The sequence below is a fragment of the Gymnogyps californianus genome, chromosome 27, assembly GCF_018139145.2.
Source record: "Gymnogyps californianus isolate 813 chromosome 27, ASM1813914v2, whole genome shotgun sequence".
NCBI lineage: Eukaryota > Metazoa > Chordata > Aves > Accipitriformes > Cathartidae > Gymnogyps > Gymnogyps californianus.
In genome coordinates, this window is record NC_059497.1 from 339,701 (window position 1) to 358,227 (window position 18,527).

The 18,527-nt window shown below is 38.1% G+C and overlaps 1 protein-coding gene across 1 annotated transcript in view; it reads left to right on the top strand.

Moving 5' to 3' along the window:
* The window catches only part of TRIM33 (tripartite motif containing 33), a 37,823-nt gene extending 24,179 nt beyond the window's left edge, over positions 1–13,644 (top strand). Inside the window, exons 9-20 of the mRNA XM_050911244.1 lie at positions 1,613–1,857; positions 2,106–2,270; positions 3,105–3,305; positions 5,328–5,460; positions 6,436–6,499; positions 6,820–6,979; positions 8,082–8,428; positions 8,922–9,045; positions 10,061–10,135; positions 10,736–10,888; positions 12,694–12,744; positions 12,827–13,644. Coding sequence (XP_050767201.1) covers positions 1,613–1,857; positions 2,106–2,270; positions 3,105–3,305; positions 5,328–5,460; positions 6,436–6,499; positions 6,820–6,979; positions 8,082–8,428; positions 8,922–9,045; positions 10,061–10,135; positions 10,736–10,888; positions 12,694–12,744; positions 12,827–13,039 — 1,931 coding nt within the window. The 3' untranslated portion in view covers positions 13,040–13,644. The remainder of the gene's footprint in view (positions 1–1,612; positions 1,858–2,105; positions 2,271–3,104; positions 3,306–5,327; positions 5,461–6,435; positions 6,500–6,819; positions 6,980–8,081; positions 8,429–8,921; positions 9,046–10,060; positions 10,136–10,735; positions 10,889–12,693; positions 12,745–12,826) is intronic.
* The last annotated feature ends 4,883 nt before the right edge of the window (positions 13,645–18,527 follow it).

Sequence of the window (18,527 nt, forward strand, 5' to 3'; positions counted from 1 at the left end):
TTGCTGGAAAGGTAAGTGAGTTAAGAAGCAATGTTTAACTAGTTTTGTATTCTAAGATGTCTGGCACATTTATAAAGGTAAAGAAAAACAGACCCTCGTAATGGGAGATACACTTCTGTTCCTGTGTGTGTGTTGCTTGCAACTGCCACGTGGTAGGTTACAACACCATAGCTGTAACCTTTTATATCTTAAGTAGTTTTTCTAAGTGCAGCTGTTTATTCCTCCTTTGCCCTAAAGCATTAGCTGCCATGGGAGTTTGTAATAGTCTTGGTGAGATAGGAGCTTGGAGGGCTTGGAGCTTGGTGAGGTAGGAGCTTGGAGCGCTCATGTTCTGCATGAGCGCTTAGCGACAGCTGGGATCACTGGACATTTGCGGTTACGATTACTGCACGTTGCTGGCTGTTGTCAGATGCAGTAATAACGTGCTCTTTTGCGGATGTAAGGTGTTTAGTATCTTAGCCTCTTTATTATTGTCTTATCCTGCAGCAGTGTAGTGTCGCAGTTTTTCTTCCATATTAATCCCCTAATCACTTACACTTTTCAAAAAACAGGTTTTGAATGAGAGAAGAGGGGAGGTGAGCTAGAGTGGGGAGAGCAGAGTGAGACGGAGGTATCTGTTAGCACATGCTTGTGAACTTTTCTGTTGGATAAAAATCTAATAGAAAATCTGATAAAAATAGCAGCTCTTCCTGATGCTTTTGTGTGTACTTGCTTCTTGCTCTAAGTCCACTAGCCAGGTTTTGGTGTTCCTGTCTTTAGTCAAGGAGGTTTATGTGCACAGTAAACAAATTTTTCGTTGTGTAAGTAATGGTTTAAAATTGACACTATTCCTTCATGGGCAGTTCCTCAAGCAATTTTTGAGTGCTGTTACTCTTGGAGATTAGTGAAGAAGCAAAAAGCAAGGCTTTCCAGAACAGAGCTTCAAATGTTGTTTGACTAGGAACCCGGGGCAGGTGGGGGAAGCTATATAGAAAACAGAACAGAAGCTGTCAACCTCAATAGAAAGTGACATGCAGATTCCAATGAGTACATGTTCAAAGTCAAAAATCAACATTTTGCCTTCTCCCTTTAAAAATAGGACTGGAGATAGCTAGAGAGGCAATGTGGTCCATCACATTGTATCAAGGCAGGACTCGCTTGTAGCAGTGGTTTGTGTCATGCTTGTATAACCTGTTCTTAGTCATTCAGTGATGGGACACTCTCCACTGTCCCCCATATATCTTTTCCCAGGCTTTGCTTCCTTAGGTATAGAAACTTTATGCTCAACATGTTTTTTTCCTATTTTATTTCTCATTCTTGTCCGTCTGTTGTGAACGCAGAGAACGGTCATCTCTGTGTCTTGTCTTTTAGGCTGTGCAGTTCCAGTTCTTTCACTCTTTCCTCACAGGTCATGTTTCTAGTTTTGCAATTTCTTCTTCTTGTAGTCCAAGTTTTCTTTTTGCTTCTCTCATGTATGGTTATGGAGACTTAAAAAGAAAATTTCAAACTTAATTTGCTATGTTACTGCCCCTGAGGAAACTGAATTAGAAACATCTGAATATTCTGCATTTATCAACTTTTGGATGATGATGGAGGTTTAGCTGTTTACTAGTTCTTTCTTTGTTTTATTTAGGTAACCTTGTCATTGAAAATAAACCAACTCCTAGTTACACTCCTAACGTAGTGGTTGGACAAGCTCCTCCAGGAACAAACCACATCAACAAAGCTCCAGGACAAATCAATCTAGCGCAGCTTCGACTTCAGCATATGCAGCAGCAAGTGTATGCACAAAAGCATCAGCAACTGCAGCAGATGAGGATGGGACAGCCAGCTGGGTCAGTTCCTAGGCAGACGAGTCCACAAATCTTACAGCAGCAGGTAAGTATCTTGTATGTTCTTATTTCACCTTTTACCATAACACCGAGACTTAAAATTGCACTATCAAATATAAACTTACAAAGCAGTTTATAAATGTGAAATTTTTTTGAAATTTTACATACTTTAAATGTGACAGCTATTGGCTTTTCTTGATGTTATTTAACTAGTAAACCTACTACTGTGGAAAGAGATTGGCTTCTTTTTTCCATGTTAAAAGCAAAAATTTTAAAAAACAAAAACCCTTGCAGCCTCCCAGGTTGATCAGCATGCAGACCATGCAGAGGGGTAACATGAACTGTGGGGCTTTCCAAGCACATCAGATGAGAATGGCTCAGAATGCTGCTCGTATACCAGGAATACCACGCCACAATGGACCACAATACTCCATGATGCAACCTCACCTTCAAAGACAAGTATATCCTGTGTACACGCTTCATTTGTGCCATTGTGCCAAACTTTCATTACAATAGATGATACCTCCAGCTGTAAATGTGTTTATCTGTAACACAACTCACAGCTACACACATTTATATGCTTTTTCATGTTGCATATTGTACTGTGACATTTTTGCTGAACATAAGAAACTTCAAACCTTAAGAATGAAAATGAATTTTAACGTTTGTATTGTGTTTTAGTTCTGGGAAACAAAACGTTTCCTTTTTCACTTTTCAATGACATTCAGCTTTTGGGTTTCTTAGAGAATAGTCAGGAATAGTGAAGTTCAAAGTGATGTAGTTGAGGGGTTTTAATGAAACCAAATTCTAAAGTGTTTTTAAATTCAAACCTGAAGCATGATGTGGAGCTCTGCATACCATTAAGAATAAAAATTCTTGACAATGAATGTTAATGTGACTGGAAAACCAGAAATTACTTTATAATGCTTGAAACAGTTGCTCTTTTAAAAAAAAAAAAAGTTTGTAGACAGACATATGGACTCTACAGTTGTCTTTGGAGGAAGTAGTTGCTTTAAGAAAATATAACTATATATGAAAATAATTTGGTGGAAGATGTGCTGTGTATTTAAATACCTAGCCACATAAAGTGTTTTTTCTTTCCACGTAAATAAAAATAGCAGTTGCTTTGCATTCAGTGCTATCAGGTTATGTTGATAGAAATGTGAGTTTGTATGTTCTTCCCCCCCAATTTTTTGTTGAGGACTATCATATAATGCACGTGTTGCAATTTTACATGCAGTGGCTGTCTGATTTGTCCGTAATGCAGTCATGGTCTCTTCTCTTTTCCTACAGCATTCTAACCCTGGGCACGCAGGGCCTTTTCCAGTTGTTTCTGTGCACAACACCACTATTAATCCAACTAGTCCTACCACAGCAACAATGGCAAGTGCAAACCGTGGTCCAACAAGTCCGTCCGTTACAGCAATCGAACTCATTCCTTCCGTAACAAACCCAGAGAATTTACCTTCCCTGCCGGATATCCCACCCATCCAGGTCAGTGGAGAAGATCAGGCACTTACGCTGTGGGTGAAGTAATGATCTGCTTTCCTTTCTATGTCTTTTTATTTGGATACCGATACTTGTCTGTGGAATGGTATAGTTAGTTATTTAAAGTTGAAAAATTAAAATCTTCAGCCCTTGACTTGGGCATGCAACTGTTTTCACTATATAGGGCTGACCTGCTCGACGTGTGTTAACCTTTAGATTAATCAGTATTTAATGGCTGGTAAAATTGATACTTAGATTAGTTAATCCCAAATACTGTGTTCAGTTTCTTCCACAAGACTATCATATGGGAAGGTATCGCTAGAACAGTTGAATAGTTATGTATGTCAAATGCCCTGAATGGTGATTTATTCAGAGTTAAGGTTGCCTGGCACTTCTCTGTGGTGTTCCTAAATGTAACAATCAAATGCAGGCAGTACAGAGAAAAGGTGTTCCACTGCCCTACTTTTCTCTCTCCTCACATTCCTCTACCCCAGTAGTGTGGCTCATTTCCTTGTATGCAAGAGGCCAGCATTTACATTAGCATTGGATCATGGAAGGTGCTGCAGAACACTTAAGCTGGCCTCCGTGATTAATCTTGAGCTGTGGTGGTGTGTGCCTGGAAATTCTTGCTTGCACGAAGTGAGACTGTTGCGGCTTCTGTAGTAGTGTTCACTTTATCTGCACGCTGTTGGTACTCGCTGACTTGGAACTGCAGAGTGTGCCCTGTATTCTTTGCCCAGAGAGGCAGTGGATAGTACTGCACACAAGCTGAGGTAGATTTTGATGAAATCAAGCTCGTTTGGAGAGGTCAGAAGCATAATTGAATGTACAAGTGGAGGCAAAGAAAGTAAAAAGAATGTTTTCTGCAGGAGTGTTTGGGAGGCCAGGGAGGGGAGAATGATGGCTTCGTCTTGAGAACAGGATGTTTACATTGAAATGCCCATATAAAGCATGGGAGATTCGGTCATGATACAGGAAACAGTTGCCTTAGAAACAAAACCTAAATTTCATCCAAGCAGATGGTCTGCTGTAATACCAATAGCAACGTTTTAACTCTTGATCTATAGAGTCATGTTCAAGGGTTGTACGTTCAGTTTTCTCTTGAGGCTGCAGGTAGTTTGCTAAAGTAAGAATAATGGGGGGAAAAAAAGGATCACGTCTCTGAATGTGATCGATATGCAGTGCTGAAGCTTTATTTAGTCATTAGAACAAAACACAAGTATAACCGGTTATGACTGATTCAGCTGTACGTGTCTAAAGTTCGTGATACACCAAGTTAGAAACAGTTGTTAGTGGGATAGTCTAAAACACAAACATGCAACTTCTAGGTGCACTGAAAATGCAGAATTCTGTTAAGATGCTCTTTTTTATACCTGTTCATGTAATAGCTGTTATGGTTTTTTGTTGATGAAAGAGTTGGATAGGAAGCTATTAGTCTTTCAAGTTGCTTGCACAGTCATAAAAACCCGCTTTGAATACAATGTGTTTCAAACACGTTATTTGCAATTATGCTCTCTTGCAGTTAAAGTAATAGGGTACCTGTTTTCTTGTTTTTAACAGATACTAAAATCTGTGTAAAAAGTGAAAGGGAGGGAGGGAGATTTTGCATGATGCTAAGGAAAAACAAGTTCATGGTTTCCCTTAACATCTTAATTGTGGAATAACTCTTGCAACATTAGTAGTCTGGTAGTTCATATGATTAACACCATTTGTATGACTAACACACTGAACATCTGGGAACCAAAAAGTTTGGAATGACCTAGAGTAAGTGCAGCCTATGACCATACTGGAAGAACTCAGATAATTAGGAGCTTTTGAAAAATCTTACTTTAAGTTTCTGACTGTGGGTTTCTGTTTTGAAAGACTGATCTCTGTATGAAACTGATAAAAATGTTTGCTGATGTCCTGAATCCTTGAAGGGATAGTGAACAATTCCGGTAAATATATTCATCACAGTTCAAAGATGTGGAACTATTAAGAAACTTTAATTAGGCCTCTCTGATTCAGACTTTTGTTTTTGCTTCTTAGCTTGAAGATGCTGGTTCAAGTAATTTAGATAACCTTCTAAGTAGATACATTACAGGCAGCCACCTACCCCCACAACCTACAAGTACCATGAATCCCTCCCCAGGACCTTCAGCTCTGTCTCCAGGGTCATCAGGTAAATGTGATGGGTATTTCTAGTGATTCTAGAAAGTGATGGGTATTTCTGGTATTTAAGTTGAAAATAATTACCTACCATTTGCTGCCAAAAGGGAAGTGATATTTTGTTAGTTTAAAATTTATTTTGCTCAGAAATAAATTGTTCTGGAAATTTAAATTTTACCTTCCTTCAGAAATATCTTTATAGCAACAAACTACCAGCACACGAATGCGGTATTCCAGATACATGTATAGACTATATTTTTGTCCTATGTTACCACAATCCTTTTTTCTTTTTTTGTGCATCAGAGGATGTAGTTCAGTTATTGCCCCCACACGATGACTGGCTAGACCATTCTGAGGTTTGGGAAGTAAGTTTATAGAATAGCTTAGTCACAGAAATACTTACACCCAACAATCATTTGAGCAAGATCATTCTAAGTATAGCCAATAGATGATAGAGCTTTTGTTATGCATGTGAACAAATTAAGACACCAATACCTAATGTTGAGTTATTTAAACATTGAAAATTATTCGATTAGTAAGAAGCTGATTTCAGTCATTTGATATGTGTTTCTCTTAGTCTTCTCTCTGCAAGATTATTGTAAGATTCTGTGAATGAATGGTTGCAGCAGTGGAACTTATATTTCTCAAAACCTGCATGCAAAATATACAGAGTCTGCTTTTCTTGACTTTATTGGTGGATGTCAGTGGATAAAATTTGAGGACTTAATGGGCTGAAGGCTATAGCACTGTTTGGATTAGGTGAAATAATTATTGGTCCTCTAACAACAGTGTGTTGTCTGTGTTTTTTTATTTAATGTGGTGTGCTAGACCTTTGTTCTGATCAAACGACTGAGTGGGCAGCTGACTTACGTGAATTATTAAATTAGGATATTCTAGCAGCACTTCTGGCGTTACTCAACACTAGTCATTTATTTTACTGCAGAAAGTAAATTTGTACCAAGTCAACTTCTACGCTGCTTCTTTGCAGGTTTATCCAACTCCCACACTCCTGTGAGGCCACCTAGTACCTCCAGCACAGGTAGCAGAGGAAGGTGAGTGTGTTACGTTAACACTGCCAGGCTGAAAAATCAGACATGAAGAATTCAAAAAATAAATTGGCAACGGATCAATAGGGCTTTGATACAACTGTGATGCAGTAATGGAGGAATGCTTACATGAAGAAGATTTCCGCCGTGCCATGCCCCCCCCCCCCCCCCCCCCCCCCCCCCATGATTGTCTGCTATCTTGTAAACTTGAGCTATCATCTGAATGTTCTGACACGCTTTGCCTTTGAAATTGTTCAGGAAATGGTCACTTAAATTTCTTTGCTCTGATGAGTTTTTCTCTTATTTGTATGCTGGTATCTTTCTAGCTGTGGCTCTTCGGGCAGAACTGCTGAGAAAACTAGCATTAACTTCAAGTCTGACCAAGTGAAAGTCAAGCAAGAGCCAGGGACAGAGGAAGAGATATGCAGCTTCTCAGGAACAGTAAAACAGGAGAAAACAGAGGATGGCAGAAGGAGTGCTTGCATGGTAAAGTTAGTTTGTGCAACACTATGTTATGGTTTTCCTAGCAGCATGTTTAAGAAGGTGGAAATAATAAAGCAATTTTACTCTTAAGCCTCATATTCTGCTAACAGCCCTGAAGATTGAGAGGTATTTTGCTCCCTGGCAGTACGTCTGAACTTTAAGTGTGGGCCAGCTCGAGTGTTGAGCTGTCTGTTTTTGTAGTACTGCTAAGACTGCCAGTTGCTGGGGGTTTGTGACATAGGTACCAATACGCTGGCAACGGGACTTGGACAGTAGCTTACTGGCTTAAGGTGAACAAATAAACGTTAAATGATGGCAGACATTTCCCTTCCTGATTTGGACAGGACTTGACCTAGTGATGTGGATGCAAAACACACCCAGTCCTTGTCAGTTTTATGTATTATGATAGGTAGTTGTGCGTTCAAAGTAGTCCGATAGAAAACAGAACTTAATCTCAGTTTGATTCATGTTGAGGACTTTATTATATCCTTTAATACTGTGCTCTGCCAGACACAGGATAGTCTGTTGTGTAAATTTTATCTTTAGCTATTAAAATGAAATACCCCCAGCAGTGTAGTGGTTTTGCTGCTTTTAATCCCTAACTAATAAAAGCTGTAAGTCACCCATTGTTAGTAGTTCCTGAACATTCATACGTATGTAACCACATTGAGAAATCTTCCAATCAGTCAAAAGTTGTTGTGCCAGCGCATAAATAAAATATTTATGCAAGTGAGTATTTTTCAGTGTTTCCCAGCTATGCTTGATTTAATAGGATTGTGTACTGGGAGCAGGGTGATGAGTTCAGGATTTTTCCTGATGACAGTGAAGGTATATTTTTAACAATTTATCAGTGTGTTTTGGCTTGAAAGTTTGTTTATCGTGTTATGTATCAGTAGAAATGAGTCTGTTCTTGAAAGGACGGACTTGTGAAAAAGTAGTTTTCCATACGGTATGCCACTCAAGTCTTCATAATGATTTGCCATGTATTTTGGGAAATGAGTGTAGTACCTTTAAATGGTGGATGACTTTTGACTTCCAACATATGAAGAAAGATGCCCTTGTAAAATAGACTCTCTCTGATTTTCATGTGCTACTTTCATTTCAGCTTAGCAGTCCTGAGAGCAGCTTGACACCACCACTATCCACTAACTTGCATCTGGAAAGTGAATTAGAAGCATTAGGAAGTCTTGAAAATCATGTAAAAGCTGAACCAGCAGATTTAAGTGAAAGTTGCAAACAGTCTGGACATAGCCTTGTAAATGGAAAATCCCCAGTGCGGAGTCTAATGCACCGATCAGCTAGAATTGGAGGAGAAGGCAATAACAAAGATGATGATCCAAATGAAGACTGGTGTGCTGTATGCCAAAATGGAGGGGATCTATTATGTTGTGAAAAGTGCCCAAAGGTGTTTCACCTGACTTGTCACGTACCAACACTCCTCAGCTTTCCAAGGTACCAGAAACAGTGTAATGCTTCCTGAGAACAGCTCTGTGGTCTTATTCATACAGTAGATTTCAACACAGTACCAAAACTGGTGTTTCATCTTCAACATCAGCTAGTTCTGGGTGATTTCTTGTCAGTACAAAAATCTGACATTTGAAAGGCCTGCCTGAATTGTTTTGTGTGTAACTGGTCAATGTTTATCTGATAAACATATGGTCTCTCCAAGTGTGATTCTGTTATGTAAAGTTCATTTTAAAGTCAGGGTGAGAAAGGTGTTGTAAAGTATTAGAACATACTTGGGAGAGGAATATGAGGGCAGGAAAAATGGCCTTGACTGGCAGAATTATCTTGAGCATGAAGGGTTATTCCTTATCTTTGGGTATCCAAGTCTTTACTACAGTACAATGTGAATCTGTAAGAGCTAATGAAAAAATCTTTGTAGTCATCACTGATGAGACTTTGTCCCTGTATGTCTGGAATAATTGTGTTTATTTCTGTTTAGTGGAGAGTGGATATGTACATTCTGCAGAGATCTGAGCAAACCAGAAGTAGAATATGATTGTGACAATTCACAACACAGCAAGAAAGGGAAAACAGCACAAGGCCTGAGTCCTGTGGACCAAAGGGTATGTCTCAAATCTGTAGGAATCTGTTTCCTAGAAAAAAGTGCTTTCTCACATTAGCTATCCCTCACTGTTTCTTGAAGATGTTTTTGCTGTGGCTGCAGCAAATTAAATGTAGTTGTGGCTTTTGCAAAAAAAAAACCAAAATGAGTAATGAGATCTTTCTTGCTGTGACCACACAACCAGGTGTTGGTGACTACATGGGAGTGCTCCATTACAATGAGACTGTAATCATCTAGTAGCTAAAACTTGCATGTAAACACATATTCTGTATTTAAATGCATCCTTTAACATGCATTAATCTCTTCAGTGTTCTTAATTAGAAGTTCTTTGCATTTAACATTGATATAACCTTCATAAAATAGTTATGTAAGTTTGGAGTGTTAAGTTCATGCTGTGAGAGGTGCTAGAAGTATTTAGGTGCATTCTTGTGGAAGGTGTAATGACCTTGACAGTCAGAATTATTTTTAGCTTTATCAGTCAGCCTGGGCATAAAGTGTTAGAGTATTATCAAATCAAATTCCTCCAAAAGAATTACACGCAAAGGAAAGAAAAATATTTCAACAGGAAATTCATAGAAACACTCTGGCTTTGGTTTCAAATTGTTTAATTTTGGCTTGTGGGGAAAGTAAGTCTGCAACTCAGTCCTTTCCTGTTACATGCAGTTAAGGTTGGACAAAAGCGGTTGTAGTTTGTCTTTTTTTTTTTTTTTTTTTTTAATTTGACTTTATATTAGTGTGCCTCTTCATGTTTGACTTTGGCCCTAGGCTTTTGTTTATGAAGAAGAAAGCAAAAAGGGAGTATATTTCTGCTATGTGAACAGTAAGGTGGTGTTCTACCCTCTCAACAATGCCCTCCTAAGAACTTTACATTTTATAATTAAGCTTGTGGGAATTGCATTTAAATTTTCTAATACTAAGCTGCTGAAGTACAAACCTATTTAAAATAGGGAGATATGAACTTCTGGGCTGAGGATAAATTAAGGATATTAATGTGAAGCTGTTTATTTCTTTGTTAGAAATGTGAACGTCTCCTGCTTTACCTGTATTGTCATGAACTGAGCATTGAATTTCAAGAGCCAGTCCCAGCCTCGGTGAGTCTCCTGAAAAATAGTTTGTGATTTATTTTTGGCATAACATCTCTCAAAGTCTAGAGTTGAGTTCGGGAAGGAACTGGCTGCTTTTACTTGAAGCACGTCCCCCTTGATCAATCTAAAAGTTCTGGCGGTCATTCAGTATTTCACGATTCTGAGAGACAGAAGCTGATTCTGTAGCTTCTCTGTGCAGAGGCTCTGCTCCCAGTCTCATATCCAGATATTTAAAAATACTTTCAATTAGCAGTTGTTGAATTGGAAGAGGATGTCTCAGGATACCCATGAAATTCAAAATGCTTTAGGAGAGGTTTGGGGTTTTTTGTACAATCTTAAATGAAAGGAGGAAAGAAGTTGCTTTGACTCTTCTGTTTTCAGCTGTAAAAGAAGTAACTATAATGAAAAGCATTGCTGTGCTATGATAGACACTGAAGGTTAGAAAGAACTTCTTAAACAGTTTGAGGAAAGGAAATTGGTCTCACTTGCTGAACATGCATACAGTGCATGATGAGATTGGCTGATATTTTGATAAGTGAAGAAATTCAGCTGCTTCTGTGAACTATGTAGTCATTGTAGTGATAAATCACTGTTTGTTTTTTACAGATACCAAACTACTATAAAATTATAAAGAAACCAATGGATTTATCTACGGTGAAGAAGAAACTGCAAAAGAAGCATTCCCAACACTACCAGACTCCTGAGGATTTTGTGGCAGATGTCCGGTTGATCTTCAAGAACTGTGAAAGGTTTAATGAAGTATGTTAACTTCTAATCTGTATACATTTGTTCAGATTAAGATTTATTTCAACGTGATTGTGCAGCTTCTCCAACTAAAGGCTCTGCTTCCAGTCATAACTTCTGCTTATGGAGCAGATGCTGAATCAGACGCTTAAAAAACAAACAACAGAAAACAAATGCAGTTACAGAACTACCTCTCAGCTTTAGCTAAATGGGGAGATCAGGCTTTAACAGAGGGAACTTTTTAAGTGCATTCACTGGTATGGATATATGACTGAGGAGCAGGGTGACCTTTTTACTGTACATCGAATAGATTGTAGAAGTGCTTAGGAAGTGTGGTAGTAAAGATGATCAAGCAGTCCTTAAAACTGTCTCAAGCTATACAGGTAATTGTTCTTACACTCATGAAACACGGTAGACCTCTATTGAGGAAACTTCCTCTACCGAGGAAAAGTGCCTTTCTGAAGAATATTCTACTGGTTCCAGTACCTCATGCAGGCTGAATCAAGAAAAGCATTGCGTTCATTATGGCTAGTATTAAGCTTAGTGCTTTAGCTCATGGGTAGTTGGGCTCTCACAAAAATCAGTTTTCAGTAGATAACTTTTGTATGGAGTCATATTTTTGATGGACGTGGAAAGGTGACTTATTTTGCAATGAACCCGTCTGATAATGAAATATTTGCACCTTATATGTGAAACGTGACTTGGGGAGATAAATTACCTAAATGTTATTACTAGGTGGAGCAATGGAAAAAATATTCTGAATATCAAAAAAAGTTGTAGTATTGTGCTGAAACAGAGTAGGAGCTGAGATAACAGGGTATCCTCATTTCTGAGATGCCTTAAAGCAAGGATGACAAAAAGCACTGGGGAGAAGGCATCGCAGGGAATGGCTTTCTTCTGACCTTAGAAATGCATAAAACAGCCACTATTTTTCTGTAAAATGTAATCTGAGTTTTGCAGTGTTTGGGCTGCATTTCTGGCTCTGTGAAGAAGTAAATTGAAGGAAGTACACAAACCTACAATTAAAATCTCAACTGTTTCACAAGTACGCTAGTAAAAATCAAGGTTAATGATGTAATACTGTAAATGCTCACAAGCATTTGGGACTTTGACACCCTCGACTCCCTTATGTCTCTGTATTAGGTGGAGGTTAATGAGCACTGTGGAAGAAGTTGTAATTATGTGAACTTCTCAATCAAGGGAATTAATGAAGCATCTACTGTAGAGGAAAACATGCTGCAGCTCTTAGGGACAAGAGTAAAACAAGGGAGCAAGGACTGATGGATGTGGGTTTTTTGTTTTGTTTTGTTTTTTTTTAAAAAGGTGTTTCAGACTTGTATCGTTGTTTGAAATGCTGGCTCATGGCAAAAGATGAGTCACCCTGACCTCTATTAATAGCGTTATGTCTAGTGCCTCTAAGCCATAGGCTTTTGAAAAATAGAAATCGAAGTGGGGTAAGACCCCCAAGAAAGTAGTCTCATGAAGCACTTCTCTCTAAAGTGAGACTTTTCCACAATAATGTCCAGGCAACTAAAATTTCTAATGACGAAAGCAGTCATGAATAGAGCGCAGTTTTGAAAATGACTGGGAGACACTTATTTGTACAAAAGTTGTGTGTTTTGTTGAAGGTTTATTTACCTCATGTCACCCTCCTAAGACTGTTTTAAACCTGCTTCCGCTAAGTTTGAGAACTAAAGAGGTGTAGTCCATAACAAACTGTTTTGTTGTTATGGCTGACTTTAGTCATCCAATCCTGTGCAATCTCATAACTTTAGAAAGGATTATAATTTCATTTTTTTTGACTCTGGTATCCTTTTTAGATGATGAAAGTTGTTCAAGTTTATGCAGAAACACAAGAGATTAATTTGAAGGTAAGCGTTTCAGACCATGCACACTTGGTGAAGGGATGTGCATTTCCAACAGGTGAATATTCCTGTCTTCTTTTATTTACAGGCTGATTCAGAAGTAGCGCAGGCAGGGAAGGCAGTTGCATTATACTTTGAAGATAAACTTACAGAGATCTACCCAGACAGGACCTTCCAGCCTTTGCCTGAATTTGAGCAGGAAGAGGATGATGGTGAAATAACTGAGGACTCCGATGAAGATTTTATACAACCACGTAGAAAACGCCTAAAATCAGATGAAAGACCAGTGCATATAAAGTAATCTAATGATATGGACCTAAAATTTATTGTAAAAACTGTTATTTAAGTGTTCCTGGAATATTATCATGCCTACAGTGGCCATCTTGAAGAAGCTGATAGCTTTTTAAACAGTATTAGATTACAAAAAACACTTGTACAGAAAAGCATTCTCATCAAAAGGGGAAAAAAAAACTGTATTGTAAATTTTTGGTGTTTGTTTTTTTTTCCTTGATTATTTGCTATATTCTTTCTTTTCCTGATGGAGGGGACACTCATCCTGGTCTCACAGATAGAGGTGGATGAATGTTGAAGAGACGCAGATTTGATAAGAGATGTTCCATGTACAGATAAGACTGCATAGTAAAATGTTCTGCAGGACTGGACCAATACAGTTACTGTATCTTGCATTCATGCTGGACTGCAGTGTAAACTGTAAGCAATGTTCCCGAAATCCCCTCTTTGTGTGAACTTAAGTGCGTGTTGGTCATTGCTTTTATCATCTCATTTAAGCGGTATTGTGAATAACTGATCTTCTGTGTTGATTCAATTATCTAAATTTGACTTTCTTTACTACATTTTATGTATAGCAAAAGGAAAAAAAATCATTAAACTGTTCTGAATTGGCAAGTGCAGGAGTGTGAGTTCTTGACAGATGAAAGACTAAACTGGTGGCAACAATCTCTTTTCAGTAGGGCTAGGTATATTTATTACGAATCCTGTACACAGAACATTTTAATGGCGTTCATGGCAGAAGTCTTAGCATTGTGTCATCTGTCCCTGATCCCCCAATGAGGCAGAATGTTATGTCCAGTATTCATTGTCTAATTTTCTGTACTTAAAATATAGACTGAAGAGGTAATAACTGGTTGGGGTGTTTTTCCAGTCTTCCTAAATATCAGTTTCTAATAGACCACTCGGCAAACAATAACCTATTAACTACCAAATGTGTAAAATTTCCTGTATTCACTTTGTCTTATTTGTAAATAGTGAATTGAGATTTCTTGCAGATCAGCAACATTTGCTGAACTGTTTTTAAGCTAATATGTATTCTTATTAATTGTTCCTATCAAGAAAAGATTTGTAATATATGCTATTTCTAACATTGCATTCATTTTGAGCTTCTGTCTTATTTTTATTAGAGTACTACTCAGAACTTTCTTCAGAAGCAGCTTATGAGCAAAATGTCTAGAAAGATTGGAATAAATCTGTTGAGATTGGGTTACTTGTCCATCCATTGAACAAAGCACTTGCACAGACCAGGATTGGGCTTTGAGTGGTTTCTGGTCAAATATTAAAAACAGAACAATTTCCCTATTTCCCTCAACCCTGTGGCAGGCATCTCTGCAGTGCCTTCCCATTGCGCACTGCCTTCATTCCAGCATTTCTGGTTAGAAATGAGGTCATCACAAACTAACTATAGTTTGAACAGTTGTTTCCTTTACTGACAGAAATCAATATGAGAAATAAGAAATGTAATTTCTGGCCTTCATATAGATCTTGTTAAAATAAGATGAAGAAATCATGTAATCGGATGAGGTCAAGTTGACAGACTATAAATTTGCCGTAAGATTTTGTGTGAATACAGCAGTTCTGTGGTAAATCACTGGGGTTTTGGTATACTCAGCATGAGCAATTCCTGTGACATTGTATACACTTTACCATAATGGTAAAGATAAATATTTTAGCACAATGTATCAAACTGAGATATGCTCTCAGCAATTTTTATGCAAATCTCTTAAGATTTGATTTCTTTTTATAAGAACAAAGTATATGTACATTGTGACTATACCTCTCACAATAAATGAGGGGACTGAAGGTATTTGTAACTTCAAGCTCACTTCTTCAGATTACGCAAATGTTACACTTAAAACTCAAACTGTTTTGTTTTTTTTTTCATTTCTCAGATATTAACGTAGTGGCAGTTTAAATTTATTTTTTACCAGTTTGTATGTGAAAGGAAAAGTAATTCTACTTAAACATATTAAATTGACAAATAGCAAAAAACTTTGCCCGTAGAAAGGATGACGTGTGTGAATAGGACACTAATAGTAACAAGGGATCGTTTAATGGCTCTGTGTATTGCCTATTTATGCATTTCCAGTTTCTCAGCTTCGTTTTGCAAAGGAATATTATTAAAATTATCATGAAAGTAAGATTTTGTGAATTCTCTTCCATTGGGGTTACTATTTTTATGGTGCTTAAGCACTCTAGGTTCTGTACCTTCAGGCCTCAGCTTTTTAACTGTTCACTTTGTAAGGCACCAGTGATGGGTTCAAGTGCTGCAGATACCCACTGCCTGAACTGGAGCATAGGACAAGCACGATGGCAGCCTAGACTGGGTCACGGAGTCGGGGAAGGACCACGCTACAAAGCTGCGGTGCAGGGGTAGCGCACGCTCCCTGGCTGCTGCAGGAACGGTACCATCTGTTTTCCACCCAGACCCCAGAGCAGATGTCTGAATGTTCTGAGGCAGCCTCTGTGGTTGGTTCGCTCCCTGTGACAAGGCAGAAAAATTGTCAAACTTTGTAGGCTAGCGACTTAGCCTGTATTCCACTAGTTCGCCTGCAAACCACAAGTGATGCTAAGCTTTGACCTTGATGAGAGTTCAAGCTCTACTCTTGCACGTAACCCACTGAACTTCTAGAATTGGTCCTTCCATTCAGCTCATCAGTGCTCGGTAGTATTACGTGGAATATTGACTTGTGTGCAAGAAATCTTAGGCATTTCTTTTTTGTGTAAAAGAAACAAAACAACATTCTCTTCCCTGTCCCCCCCCCCCTCATTTTGGAACTCCCAATATAACAATTCAATGATTGTTTTGAAATTACCTAAGTTCTATTAAAAAATATTTGAGAGGGTAGATAAGCTCTGCTAATACATTCCTGATCCTGTAGTCTGTAAATGCTCATCGTAGAACTGGTAAGGGTTTGCTCAGTCAAAACAACTTTTTGGTGCCACACTGCGTGTAACTTGTTCAAGAGCAAATTAACGGGGTTTGTATTAACAGGCCGCTGTGTTACTCTGAGCATCTTCTCTATGCCAGGTGATGTGTGTGCAATATGTGCAAGTGACAGTGTGTTTTACCCTGGGAATCAGAGCATAGCTTACATCAATAAACTTGTAGCAGATAAAAGAGGTGGCGGGTGCACTCTGTGTGCTAGCTCCTTTGCCTGCATGATTGCAGTGTTCCAACATCATAGCAAGAAGATAGTCTGGCACTTGATGTAACTATATGCTCTCATTTAAGACACTTGTGAAAAAGACCATTCATGTCTCAATTTTTGTTGTGAATGACCCTGAAGTTTAAGTTAATCCAAAGAAGTAAAAGGCAACTTGCTTTTGAAATAAGGGTGGAAAGTGTACAGTATGCTACTTGTGGACTTCTCAATTACCTCAGCAGGTATCCTGCCATGTAATTACTAGTGATTAGTGATAATTTAACCAGCTGAATAGGTTCAGGTCTTTTATTTAACTGTGCCCTGGAATTAAGTGGCCTCTAGCATAATAAGGCAGAGTTACTATCCAAAAAAAGGATGTTCCCCAAACTTTTGAAAATAGAAATGTTCTGTTAAGTGTAGAGAGGTTGTTTTTTTGTGTGGAATGTCACCATTGCTATTACTTGTGACATTTGATTGTGTCGGCACACTTAACACTGGATCATCGAAATGTTTTATAAACATTTCTGCAAGCCACTGGAACAGAAGTCCTTAAAATTAGCCCAAATTTATCATTCTGTTGTATAACCTAGTTTATTGGCTGACCTCTAAAAGTTTAGGTAATGGCAACAGTATTTTAAAGCTATGTGTATGATGTACTGGAAGTTGGCTTTTTCTTGTTTTTCTTACTCTCTTCCTTGGAAAAAGCAATAAAACTGCTTTGTCTGTTGCCTATCAGCATGACAGGAATCCTTTCCTTTGGATAGTGATTTTATAGGAAAGTTTGTATGCATATCACCAAGTCTAGCTTTTAAAAACAAAGTGTGCAGGAGTTATTGACAATATAGTGTGGCATTTTATTTTAAAAATTGGGGAAAGTTACATATTTTTTTAAAAAGTAGGTGTTTGAGTAAATAATGGAGGTACTTTTTTAAAAAAAAAAATTTATATGCCACAGTTTACATAGACATATTTCAGATTGAACATATGCATTGTATCTTCAGATATGGCAATTTCTTTTATTTTCTCAAAGTGCGTGTACAGTAACTCTTCCATCTAGTTCCTGTGTTTGCTTATGGGGATCCTACTTTATATGCTTTCTAATGTATCTGAATTGAATTAGTTTTCAAAAATTGCAGTTAATTTGGGTATCTTTATTATAAGTGAACTATTAAATGTATGAAATGCAGTTTTGGCCTTTTCTATTGAGTGATCTTACAGCTCAAGGCTGCTTTCTTTAGAATTTATTGAATTTCTACAAGGAGAGGTACTAAAATATTTTATAAGTTCGACTTGTTGCAGCATTCACTCGAGAGTGAGCTACATTTAAGAAGTGCATGTCTGCTAATAGCCTGCAAATGGGGGTATTTCTTAGGTTCAGAACACCATGAAACATGTATATAAGCCTATAAAGACTTGTGCGGTTGAAAGCCTGTTTTACATGTAAATGTACTTATGGAAGGGTTAAATTCATGGCATTCTTTGATTCTTCGATTATTTCTTGCTTCCAGTAATTGAACTGGTTCTTTTTTGCACATAGTAAACTTTGCTCATCTTTTAATATGATTCTTCAAAAAAGTGCTGTTTCTGTGGTATTGTATTATCTGAATAATCATATTTAACTTTTTTTAAACAAGGTTACCGTTTCTAATTGTTCTGTTCCTGTGTTTTTTGCTGGTGTGTAATAAAAAAAAGTTTTTCTTTACATGGTTATTTAATACATTAGCTGCCTGTAAATATTTCTTGTTAAGTGCTCTGGAATGTGCTGTAGAAGTTGTATTAGATCAGTTTAAAGCATTGTTTGAAAACCATTTTGTTTTGGTTATTTCTATTAAATTAGAAAAATGACTCTTTCAATTTGACTTTCTTTTTTGCACACCTGCGTTAGGTCATTAGATACTAGCTCGTGTCTGGCAAAAGACTTTTCCGATACCTGCCGTGGGAAAGTGCCTTGATGAAATTTTAACTGCAGCAGTTGAAGTATGACCACCTGAGGCTGCGTAATCTGCAGCCATCAGGAGTTCCAGGACAGAAAGTACAGGAGCCTAAACTCGATTCAAAGTTGGGGTTGGAGATGCTGTCATTTCACCACTCTGCGCTTACTTCTCCATGAAATGATTTGTCACGTTTATCTACACCTAGTACATGAAATACAAGTATTTTAAGGTTTTCTCTAGGGTTTTTTGTGCTGCTGTCATCCTGAAGTTTGGTGCGGCCTTGGAGCAGACAGTTCTGAGGTGTGCAGCTCGTGGGTGTACAGTTCCTGGAGCTGGGATGCTTTCCGAACGCCCGGCAGACCTGAGCACAGTCTGTAGGGGGATGGCTCTGAGGCGTTGGTCCCCGCGCCCCCCCGCC